This window comes from Salvelinus alpinus, chromosome 14 (assembly GCF_045679555.1).
Source record: "Salvelinus alpinus chromosome 14, SLU_Salpinus.1, whole genome shotgun sequence".
Taxonomy (NCBI): Eukaryota; Metazoa; Chordata; class Actinopteri; order Salmoniformes; family Salmonidae; genus Salvelinus; species Salvelinus alpinus.
The window spans coordinates 48,311,000-48,323,884 of NC_092099.1; the positions used below are offsets into that span (position 1 = coordinate 48,311,000).

The following is a 12,885-nucleotide window of genomic DNA, read 5'->3' on the forward strand; positions in this document are numbered from 1 at the left end:
GGTGTCCTGGAGGGCAGGTAGTTTGCCCCCGGTGATGCGTTGTGCAGACCTCACTACCCTCTGGAGAGCCTTACGGTTATGGGCAGAGCAGTTGCCGTACCAGGCGGTGATACAGCCCGACAGGATGCTCTCGATTGTGCATCTGTAAAAGTTTGTGAGTGTTTTGGTGACAAGCCGAATTTCTTCAGCCTCCTGAGGTTGAAGAGACGCTGCTGCGCCTTCTTCACCACGCTGTCTGTGTGGTTGGACCATTTCAGTTTGTCCGTGATGTGTACGCCGAGGAACTTAAAACTTTCTACCCTCTCCACTACTGTCCCGTCGATGTGGATAGGGGGGTGCTCCCTCTGCTGTTTCCTGACGTCCACGATCATCTCCTTTGTTTTGTTGACGTTGAGTGTGAGGTTATTTTCCTGACACCACACTCCGAGGGCCCTCACCTCCTCCCTGTAGGCCGTCTCGTCGTTGTTGGTAATCAAGCCTACCACTGTAGTGTCGTCTGCAAACTTAATGATTGAGTTGGAGGCGTGCATGGCCACTGAGTCGTGGGTGAACAGGGAGTACAGGAGAGGGCTGAGAACGCACCCTTGTGGGGCCCCAGTGTTGAGGATCAGCAGGGTGGAGATGTTGTTACCTACCCTCACCACCTGGGGGCGGCCCGTCAGGAAGTCCAGGACCCAGTTGCACAGGGCGGGGTCGAGACCCAGGGTCTCGAGCTTGATGATGAGTTTGGAGGGTACTATGGTGTTAAATGCTGAGCTGTAGCCGATGAACAGCATTGTCACATAGGTATTCCTCTTGTCCAGATGGGTTAGGGCAGTGTGCAGTGTGATTGCGATTGCGTCGCCTGTGGACTTATTGGGGCGGTAAGCAAATTGGAGTGGGTCTAGTGTGTCAGGTAGGGTGGAGGTGTTATGGTCCTTGACTAGTCTCTCAAAGCACTTCATGATGACGGAAGTGAGTGCTACAGGGTGGTAGTCATTTAGTTCAGTTACCTTAGCTTTCTTGGAAACAGGAACAATGGTGGCCCTCTTGAAGCGGGCTCTGTCAGTCGCACTGTGTTGTCCTCAAAGCGAGCAAAGAAGTTGTTTAGTCTGTCTGGGAGCAAGACATCCTGGTCCACGATGGGGCTGGTTTTCCTTTTATAATCTGTGATTGACTGTAGACCCTGCCACATACCTCTCGTGTCTGAGCTGTTGAGTTGTGACTCTACTTTGTCTCTATACTGACGCTTAGCTTGTTTGATTGCCTTGCGGAGGGAATAGCTACACTGTTTGTATTCGGTCATGTTTCCGGTCACCTTGCCCTGATTAAAAGCAGTGGTTCGTGCTTTCAGTTTTGCGCGAATGCTGCCTTCAATCCACGGTTTCTGGTTTGGGAATGTTTTAATAGACGCTGTGGGTACGACATCGCCGATGCACTTGCTAATAAACCCGCTCACCGAATCAGCCTATTCTTCAATGTTGTAGTTCGCCGCAATGCGGAACATATCCCAGTCCACGTGATCGAAGCAATCTTGAAGCGTTGAATCCGATTGGTTGGACCAGCGTTGAATAGACCTGAGCGCGGGAGCTTCCTGTTTTAGTTTCTGTCTATAGGCTGGAAGCATCATGAATGGAGTCGTGGTCAGCTTTTCCGAAAGGAGGGCGGGGGAGGGCCTTATATGCGTCACGGAAGATAGAATAACAATGGTCTAGGGTTTTGCCAGCCCTGGTTGCGCAATCGATATGCTTATAGATTTTAGCGAGCCTTGTTTTCAGTTTAGCCTTGTTAAAATCCCCAGCTACAATAAATGCAGCCTCAGGATATGTGGTTTCCAGTTTACATAGAGTCAAATGAAGTTCGGTCAGGGCCATCAATGTGTCTGTTTGGGGGGGATATATGCGGCTGTGATTATAATCGAAGAGAATTCTCTAGGTAGATAATGTGGTCGGCATTTGATTGTGAGGAATTCTAAGTCAGGTGAACAGAAGGACTTGAGTTCCTGTATGTTGTTATGATCACACCACGTCTCGTTAATCATAAGGCATACACCACCGCCCTTCTTCTTACCAGAAAGATGCTTGTTTCTGTCGGCGCGATGCGTGAAGAAACCGGCTGGCTGTACCGACTCCGATAGCGTGTCTCGAGTGAGCCATGTTTCCGTGAAACAATGAACGTTACAGTCTCTGATGTCTCTCTGGAAGGCTACCCTTGCACGGATTTCGTCTACCTTGTTGTCAAGAGACTGGACATTGGCGAGTAGTATGCTCGGGAGTGGTGTGCAATGTGCCCGTCTGTCATGCCCTGACCTTAGAGATCCTTTTTATGTCTCTATTTTGTTTTGGTCAGGGCGTGAGTTGGGGTGGGCATTCTATGTTTTGTGTTTCTATGATTTTCTATTTCTATGTTTTGGCCGGGTATGGTTCTCAATCAGGGACAGCTGTCTATCGTTGTCTCTGATTGAGAGCCATACTTAGGTAGCTCTTTTTTCCACCTGTGTTTGTGGGAAGTTGACTTTGTTTAGGGCACATAGCCTTTGAGCTTCACGGTTTGTTTGTAGTGTTTATGGTTTTGTTCGGCGTCTTGTTTAATAAAGGAACATGTTAGCTCACCACGCTGCACCTTGGTCCTCTTTTGTCGACAGCCGTGACACCGTCTACGGAGCCTGACCAGAAGACCGCTCCGTCTGCCCCTTCTACGGCGTTGTTGTTTTGGGTCGCCGGCTGGGATCCGATCCATTGTCCTGGGTGGTGGGCAAAACAGAGGATCCGCTTCGGGAAAGTCGTATTCCTGGTCGTAATGTTGGTGAGTTGATGTTGCTCTTATATCCAATAGTTCCTCCCGACTGTATGTAATAAAACCTAAGATTACCTGGGGTAACAATGTAAGAAATAACACAGAAAAAAACAAAATACTGCATAGTTTCCTAGGAGCGCGAAGCGAGGCGGCCATCTCTGTCGGCGCCGGAAGTGTCAACGGAATGGAGCTAAGCACAGGCAAAATCCTAGAGGAAAACACAGTTCCATCTGCTTTCCACCAGAGACTGGGAGATGAATTCACCTTTCAGCAGGATAAGAACCTAAAACACAAGGCATAATCTACACTGGAGTTGCTCACCACGAAGACAGTCTAATGATGTTCTGTTTTATGTAATTCTGTATTATGTTTTATGTTTTGTGTGGACCCCAGGAAGAGTAGATGCTGCTTTGGCAACAGCTAATGGGGATCCTAATAAAATACCGGGACCTGAATTAATGGTTGTCTAGCAATGATCAACAACCAATTTGACAGAGCTTGAAGAATTTAAAAAGGAATAATGGGCAAATGTTGCACCATCCAGGTGTGGAAAGCTCTTAGAGACTTACCCAGAAAGACTCACAGCTGTAATCGCTGCCAAAGGTGCTTCTACAAAGTATTGACTCAGGGGTGTGAATACTTATGTAAATTAGATATTTATGTATTTCATTTTCAATAATTGTGCAACATTTTCTAAAAACATGTTTTTACTTTGTCATTATGGGGTGTGTAGATTGGTAAGAAAAAAACGATTTAATACATTTGAATTCAGCCTGTAACACAACAACATGTGAAATAAGTCAAGGGGCATAAATACGTTCTCAAGGCACTGTAGCTGGTTTAGCGGTCTCGTTATCTCTTTGTGTATGTAACTAGTTGTTAACCAATGATAAATGCGTTCCCTTGAAATTGGTAATTCACAAATTGACATTCACATTCCAAACAAAGTTATTCAAAAGTAATTCAGGGAGCAACGAGTCATATTCAGTATTTTGGTAAGGGCTTATTGGTGATTCAATTCGTACAGTCAGAGTTGCTTCCTTAGACAGCGTTTGTTCTATGTTTTCCTCTGTCAGTGCACTTGAGAGCAGAGGAAGAATTTGAGCTTGCTGACAAATTTGACAATTTGTTGAGAAGTTTCTTCATTCCAGAATATCTTTTGTTACAGTAAGTCAATACAGTTTGTTTTGTGAGCTTGCAGGTAACTTCTGTGTCAGTTCACTTCCTTGACTTTCTAAATAGACACTTTTGAGAAGATTCCATCGCTGTTTGTGAATTCCAAGTCTGTATTCCAGGAATACTTTTTCCACAGAAGGCATAGCTATGGTTCCTTAGATCCTCATGAGATGCTTTTTTTCTGACAGGTCCCCAAAGGAAGATGTTCCGCATGACAAATTAAGAGTTTCTTTCAAAAACGATATATATCCATTTTCAGAAATGTTGGAAAATTAGCGTTTATTGTTAAAATAAATGATGAAAGAGTTTTCACAACTCAATATTAGGAAGGTGTTGCTAATGTTTGGTATGCTCAGTGTTCTGTTTCAAATGTATCACTTGATGGTTTCATTTCAGAGAAACAAATAATGTATATTTTTTTACGTTTTACACAGTCAAATGTAACAAATAGCAATTTTTTTATAAAGAACTATACAAACGATACATTTGAAACAATATTTATAGTCTATTCACACACCTGTGCGCCAGTCTAATTAACATAAGAAAATCTAAATCAGTCAGCTAGAGTTCGGCTGCGTCTCAATCCACTGCATCCACCTATGTCGGCCTTTCGCATCTGCGCTGGAAAGTGGCACAGCTACAGCGCTGTTTGTCAGACCAGGACACATCCCAAAAATCGGTCTTCTCATGAAAACGTTTGTAGTGTCCGAACGGTTTGGCCTACTAACTAATATAACCAAATAGAAAGATGTAAAGATGAGACTCTCACGAACACGATGATGTTCTCCTCTATGACCCACATGGGACTCGTCTGAAGTCGGTACCGCCGATGTGCCAACTTCTGTCTGTAGCGTCCAAACCATTTTGGCTACAAATTAATATGACCCCACTATGGACACAAGTGCCATGAGACTCATCTGAAGGTCACCAGGTACTGGTTAAAAAATGAATGGAAGTATGGAGGTAGTTTTGTGCCAACAAACAAAAAAGGGGGTAAATATGTGTCCAAAAAACTTAAATATTTCCTGAGCTTTCTTATATCTCCTAGATTTAGGACAGACTCTTCAAAACCTTATTCCTTATTAAAAAAAATGTTTTACTGTCTTTTTTGCAATTGATGATGATGTTATTTAATGAGTTTCCATGGGCTGTAGTAGTAAAGATCAAATTCAATATTTTATCATATCTTTTTTTAACCTCTTTTTTGGGGGATACCTACAGGGATCCTAAAAATGAAAATCCAATAGATAAATGATCCATGGTATGACATCTTAAAACAATTCCATATGTTTACATTTGACATTTAAGTAATTTAGCAGATTCTATTATGCAGAGCAACTTACAGTAAGTGCATTAACCTTAAGAGAGCTAGGTGACACAACCACATATCTCAGTCAAATAAACAGGATATGAACATTCCATTCCAGCTAAACAATTGATATGTAGCGTTTAGCAAAAAATAAACACATTTTTATACACATCTAAAATCAATGAATAAAAAATCTGAGAACAGTAATATTTTACACACACATGTATAAGTAATAATTTCTGATGAAAAAACACAAATGTGAAAAATTGGTGGATATAATATTTTGGAAATCAACTCTTCAAATATAGCCTCCTAATAGCAAAGTCAATGTTTTGTATCTATGTGTTTGGTGATATGCCAAATATATTAAAGACGAAAACTGGTAGGGGGGGAAGAATACTGAATTAATATTATTGTTATTAAGATGCATCTTTGGTAAATTGTTGTCTATTCAGTCACTGATCAGAGTCTCATCAGGAAAAGAGACCTTTAGCCAGTCTCATCAGGAAAAGAGACCTTTAGCCAGTCTCATCAGGAAAAGAGACCTTTAGCTATAGAAGCAGATCATCTTTAACTGATAGGACATTATTCACTTAAGTACAGCAAGGTCATTTTCATCCAGTCTCCAGACTTTCTATTCTCCAACCCCAAAATACCTAGAGTCCATAGGCTAAAAGTCCATTGGAAACAGCAGGGGACGCCACTGTTCAGATAAAGTACTCCTTCTTGCTCTCGTCCATGGCATCCTGCAGAGCCGGGTCGCCCCGGAGCGCCGCATCCGCTGTTTCGGCAAACTCAGTGCCCTTGGCCTCGTTGGTGTGGTATGTGCCCTTGTGCCGGTACATATAGCGAATTACTACCACCGCCAGGCACACCAACACCAGGACCACAGCAGCAATGACAGCTGCAAATAGAGATGAGAATGTTATAGCAAGGACTTTTGCCTCACAATAACAATGGCAAAATACAATGGGGATGGTTTCCACAATAGCCCACGATTCTGCACAGGTAGGACTTTGACCTTGAAGTGTCATTGATCTTTGAAATGGCAAGGTCATTGGAATGTATGTGGATCAGAAGAAGACTGCTTCTTGATTAGTTGGTAAACACCAACCCAAAAGGGATATGCATCTCTAAAATACACATCAAGCTCCAACCTGCCAACAGAGTGCAGTGCAAAACAAACGTTTGTTATGTAGTGTTCAGAGATTACAGGCCTAACCAGGGTGTACAGGCCTAACCAGAGTGTACAGCTGTTTCTCTGTTATTTTCAAATAAGAATTGTTCAATCAATGTTCAACGTGATGGTTTGCCAACAGTGAATGGTAGCAGTACTGTGATAGGAGAGACAGCTTGTCCTACAGTGAACCGTTAAGTTTGAAGGAACTGCCTGAGGAAGAAAACCACAACTTGTGAAGATGTTTTGTGACTTAATTGTCTATTTTGTGGAATGCCAGTCTCTTGGTAATAAAAAGGCAGTTTCAGGCTAGATTCTGATTTGAACACATTACTGGCAGAAGAAGAACAATGTCTTTTTAAATGCATATTTCGTGGTCTGTTACAGCTGTTGGCAGACAACGGCAATATTTTGTGCCATAAAAATAACAGTAGCATTACATTTTAAATTTGGCCCGTTGGTTGACTGACTTCAAAAAATGGTTTTATATAGCTCTGTTCCGAAACATTTAGCAGACTCTGCTTGCTATCTGAAAGAAAGAGAAAGAGATGTCTTTGTGTTGCATGCATCACCATCATTAAATGTAGGGGGATGTCTGCCTCCAGCATCAAATCTATCAGCAACATCGATGTGGATGAGGTTTGCAGAGGGAGGCAAGGCATGGAAGGCCTTTGAATGTTCTGAGCATGAGAGGGACTCTGTTATAACTCACCACCTAGTATGGCATCCAAGTATCCATCGTCCACGTCATAATCTAAGAAGGCAAAAATAAAGGGATTTCAGATCATGTGCTAATATACTTTAGGTTACATACATAAGTTACATACAGTACAGTGTGTAGTTATTATTACCTTCAATTTATGCCATGTATCTTGAACCACATTCATATTTATTTTCCCCAGACTTCTTTAACATGTGACTCTTTCAGGAGGGTTTTAATAGACAGCTGTCTCCCTGGTGTGTGTGCAGAGAGGTTTTTTGTATCTGTCACCAGGGGACAGACAAAACTCTCATTGGACAAAGGGATTAAAGGTAATCATGAATTATAGCGCATGCAACATCTGCCCGCCTTGACTTGACTTTCTCTGAAGGACAGTGAAAGAGTCAGTCAGCCAGAGACGAAACTATGTCATCTATAAAAACACAACGTGAGATCCAAAATGGAGATCGATCCTCGCAAGCTTGAGAAAGCGCTATAGCTAAAGAAATATATTTTTTCTTCATTACTTCCCCGAAGTGCTCAATTAAAAGGCAGCCTCATTAATGCCTAATCACCCAAAACATCTAGGTGTTCGCACACTCATTAGATCCTCATCACGATGCAACGTTTACAATGTGGACATATTCTCAGCAAATAAAGGGGCATTACAGAACCTGTTCATTTGGGACGAAGGGAGAGAAACAACAGATCCCAGTGTGTACTGTAGTTACAGCCTAAGTGAAGCAGCTATGGTGGGAAAGGGACAACTCTAAACATCCCCATGGGTGTGGCTCTTTCAGTAACTAAATCACAATATATTTCTTCAATTCAGTAAAAAACAAAGAGCTTTAGGACTATGGACTTTGACAAATGCTTGCCTGTTCCAGGTGACCTCGATATGCATGTATGAATACCAAAACCGTCATTAACTCTTGATTGGCCATTTTAGATGCAGACTCACAGACCCTCTCTGCTCCCTGGAATGCATAACATCATTCAGAATGCGAAAACTCAAAACACATAATGGAAAAATGAACCCACCATCAGTAGTAATGAAGGCTGCTACTACTGTACACTCAGACCTGTGTATGTACTGGAATAGCAGGCAAGACTTGGTTGTGGAATGCAGAGCAAGACTAAGAAGACGTTACAAAACTGCACTCTTTCAACTTACCCAGAAAGACTGTAACAACTGTAATCGCTGCCAAAGGTGATTCTAACATGTATTGACTCAAGGGTGTGAATACTTACAGTACCAGTCAAAAGTTTGGACACACCTACTCATTCAGGGGTTTTTCTTTATTTCTACAATTTTCTACATTGTAGAATAATAGTGAAGACATCAAAACTATGAAATAACACATATGGAATCATGTAGTAACCAAAAAAGTGTTGAACAAATCAAAATATATTTGAGATTCTTCAAAGTAGCCACCCTTTGCCTTGATGACAGCTTTGCACACTCTTGGCATTCTCTCAACCAGATTCATGAGGTAGTCACCTGGAATGCATTTCAATAAACACGTGTGCCTTGTTAAAAGTTAATTTGTGGAATTTCTTTCTTTCTTAATTTTTTTTGAGACATTCAGTTGTGCTGTGCCAAGGTAAGGGTGCTATACAGAATTTTGCCCTATTTAGAACAAAGACCAAGTCCATGTTATGGCAAGAACAGCTCAAATAAGCAATGAGAAACGACAGTCCATCATTACTTTAAGACATGAAGGTCAGTCAATCCGGAAAATTTGAAGAACTTTGAAAGTTTCTTCAAGTGCAGATGCAAAAACCATCAAGTGCTATGATGAAACTGGATCTCATGAGGACCCTCACAGGAAAGGAAGACCCAGAGTTAGCTCTGCTGTAGAGGATAAGTTCATTAGAGTTAACTGCACCTCAGATTGCAGCCCAAATAAATGCTTCACATTGTTCAAGTAAGAGACACATGTCAACATCAACTGTTCAGAGGAGACTGCGTGAATCAGGCCTTCATGGTCGAATTGCTGCAAAGAAAACACTACTAAAGGACACCAATTAGAAGAAGAGACTTGCCTGGGCCAAGAAACACGAGCAATGGACATTAGACCGGTGGAAATCTGCGCTTTGGTCTGATGAGTCCAAATATTATATTTTTGGTTCCAACCACCGTGTCTTTATCAAAGTTGCCCAACCCTGGTTTAAAGTAACAAGCCAGTGTTTCCAGATTTTAATGAAATATTACTTATAATTAATTACAATATGAGTGAAGGAGTTTTCCTTCCAAATGTGTATTTACTAATTATGTTAAAAAGCTGTTTTTCTGTGTTGGAATGGTGTAGGCGTACCCCAACAACAGAATGGTGTGGATGTATACCGGTAATAAAAAAATAAAAAATATTCATGCGAGTAGGCTGCTAATTGGCCAGGTCATCCTCCTTTACTGAGGAAATAGCAAGCATTTTTTAAATGGTCTGTTTGAGAGTGTTTTTTTCAAATTTGTGCTTTGGCCACACATACGACTATAGGATGAGGCAACAACATCTTCAGGGTATGAGTTAACAGAATATGAACTTTTAAAAGTAAAATTTTCACTGGACAGTTACTTCAAGTTTCTACTAAGATGCTTGGTGAAATTCAGAGGCAGGCAGGCAGGCAGCCTATCCTATTTTAAAAGCAAAAATATCTCCATCTATAATTCAGGGTAGGGGAACGGGTTAACGGGTTAACTCTCCGTAGCCAATGTGAGTAAGACCTTTAAACAGGATAACATTGGAAGGCCCGTGGGGCCAGACGGAATATCAGGACGAATGCTCAGAGCATGCGCTGACCAGCTGGCAAGTGTCATTTTCAAACTCTCCCTGACCCGGTCTGTAATACCTACGTGTTTCAAGCAGACCACCATAGCCCGTACCTAAAAATGCCAAGGTAACCTGTCTAAGTGATTATCGCCCCGTAGCACTCACATCTACAGCCATGAAATGCTTTGAAAGGCTGGTCATGGCTCACATCAACACCATCATCCCAGACACCCTGGACCTACTACAATTCGCATACCGCCTCCTCAGATGACGCAATCTCTATTGTATTCCACACTGCCCTCACCCACCTGGAAAACTCACTTTAGTTATGATCAACTGAATGATTAAGATATTGAATAACGGGGTCGGGGGCTTCACGTGGCTCATCACGCTCTAGCGACTTCTTGTGGCGGGCCGAGCTCCTGCAGGCTGACTTCGGTAGTCAATTTCCTCCGACATGTTGGTGTAGCTGGCTTCAGGGTTAAGCGGGCGAGTGTTAAGGAGCGCGGTTTAGCGGGTCATGTTTAGGAGGGCGCATGATTCAACCTTCGCCTCTCCCGAACCTGTTGGGGAGTTGCAGCGATGAGAAAAGATCCTATTTGAAATTGGGGTAAAATATAAAAATAAAATAAAATATTGGAATAAAATAGGCTAATGCAATTGAAGTCATGTATAACATTTTTGTTTATACCTAAACTTACTGTCATATAAAACCACTATACTAATTTAAAGTTGTGTGTGGTCACCCTAGATGATCATTTCAGTACCATTTTGATTGAGACAGCGCCATCACACAGCTTTCGGACAACTGTGTGTGTGTGTGGCGGGGGGGGGGGGGGGGGGGGGGGGGGGTTGATAAATCAATAAATTGATAAATAAAATCAATGACAGATTTTTGTTTTCACTGAATCTCCGTTTTGATATCTGGTAACAGTTAAGCTGGGGAAATGTTAGAAAAATTGAGGTGAGTGCTAATGGTCATCTTTATTCTAGTTAGCTTATATATTAGCTGATCAGAACATTTTGCTAGCATGTTATACAAGTGGATTTTTCTCTTCAGCCTGTTCTACTCTCTACCAAAAGCCTGTGTCTGATAATCAATCAATGTGATTTTGTTTCACTTAATCTCTTTGTATATTTGGTTAATTAACCTTTGGCTGGACAAGTGGAAGTGGTAGCTAATTTATTTGTTTGTTCATCTATCACTGATCAGAAACATTTAGCATACAATAATGTAGCCTAAATCAAGTGTATTTTGTATCTATTGAGTCACGTGGTAGCCTTACTGGCCTTATATAGAGCCTAGGCTATTTTCCTATTGTCCCAATCCCACTAAAACTCCAAATTCTAACTCCTGTGTTGCATGAAAATTCCTAACTTTATTCTGTAATCCATACGTTGCATACTATGCATGTCCACATACCACTGTAACATGTCCCCTGCCTCGTATTGCTGCCCATAATGAGAGCTTCGGTAGAGAATGTGTGATCAAAAAACGGTATGAGACTAGATGTGCATATTTTTTTAACAGAGTTGGTCCCTGATACTTTGATATTTTAACTATTTCCACTTTTCATCTTCCCGTTATCTGTATAATCATCAACTTGATTTTGCCAAGTGGGAGATATTCTGTCATTCGTTGGAGGTTATCTAGCAAGCATAACAACTTTTGTCGTTTGACTTTTGTTTGACTGCCATTAGAAAGTTTGAATGAATCGGCAACGCTATCGCCTACTCAAGGGTGCGCTCTGTGCGTCCTGTGTGTCGAGATAGCCTCGGCCTTCAGCTGAAATGTGCTGAATTAATTGAGTAACATGATAACGCTCGGAATGAATGGCCTGTTTCGCAATTCACAACATTGTCATTGGCGACCAAATGTACACTTATTACTAAATATTACTTTCACTTGCTGTGAAATCTTTACATAGTGGCGCAGCCGGCAATGTGGTGCAGCGACAATCTTTTTGGGGAGAAGCCTGGCATAGTGCCCATATCTTGGTTTTAAAAGCTTTAAATGACTTTGTGCACACACACTGGTCTCTATCCACACGCCTACACATACATAACATGCACACATGCATAATGACACCACACACACACACTTTCACACTCACCACATGCGCTGATGCTACTGCTCCAATGTGGAAGACACATTTCAGTTGATTGTATTCAGCTGTACAGTGTATTCGGAAATTATTCAGACCACATTTTGTTACATTACAATCTTATTCTAAAATGGATTGAATAAATGTTTTTCCTCGTCAATCCACATACTTCCTGTATATAGCCATGTTATTACCTATTACTTCCTGTATATAGCCATGTTATTACCTGGTACTCCCTATATATAGCCATGCTATTACCTGGTACTCGCTGTATATAGCAATGTTATGACCTGGTACTTACCGTATATAGCCATGTTATTACCTGGTACTCCCTGTATATAGCAATGTTATTACCTGGTATTTCCTGTATATAGCCATGTTATTACCTGGTACTCCCTGCATATAGCCATGTTATTACCTGGTATTCCCGGTGTATGTCCATGTTATTACCTGTTACTTTCCGTATATAGCCATATTATTTCCTGGTACTCCCTGTATATAGCCATGTTATTACCTGCTACTCCCTGTATATAGCCATGTTATTACCTGTTACTCCCTGTATACAGCTATGTTATTACCTGGTACTCCCTGCATATAGCCATGTTATTACCTGGTACTTCCTGTATATAACCATGTTATTACCTGGTACTTCCTGTATATAGCCATGTTATGACCTGGTACTTCCTGTATATAGCAAGGTGGTTTTTGACTCATAATTGTTATTTGTTATTCACTGTGTATTTCATTCCTTATGTCACTATTTCTATTTCTATCTTTAACTCTGCGTTGTTGGAACTGAGCATGTCACTGTTAGTCTACACCTGTTGTTTACCAAGCATGTGACAAATTACGTTTGACTTTATTTTATTTGT

General features: G+C 41.5%; 1 protein-coding gene across 3 annotated transcripts in view; it reads right to left on the bottom strand.

The window, feature by feature from the left end:
* Positions 1-5,055: 5,055 nt before the first annotated feature.
* LOC139539003 (glycophorin-C-like) overlaps positions 5,056-12,885 on the bottom strand; it is a 37,964-nt gene continuing 30,134 nt past the window's right edge. For all 3 annotated transcript variants that reach the window (XM_071341652.1, XM_071341653.1, XM_071341650.1), the window contains exons 3-4: positions 7,150-7,191; positions 5,056-6,164 (exon numbers count right to left, since the gene is read on the bottom strand). In XM_071341652.1, coding sequence (XP_071197753.1) covers positions 5,968-6,164; positions 7,150-7,191 — 239 coding nt within the window. In that variant the 3' untranslated portion in view covers positions 5,056-5,967. The remainder of the gene's footprint in view (positions 6,165-7,149; positions 7,192-12,885) is intronic.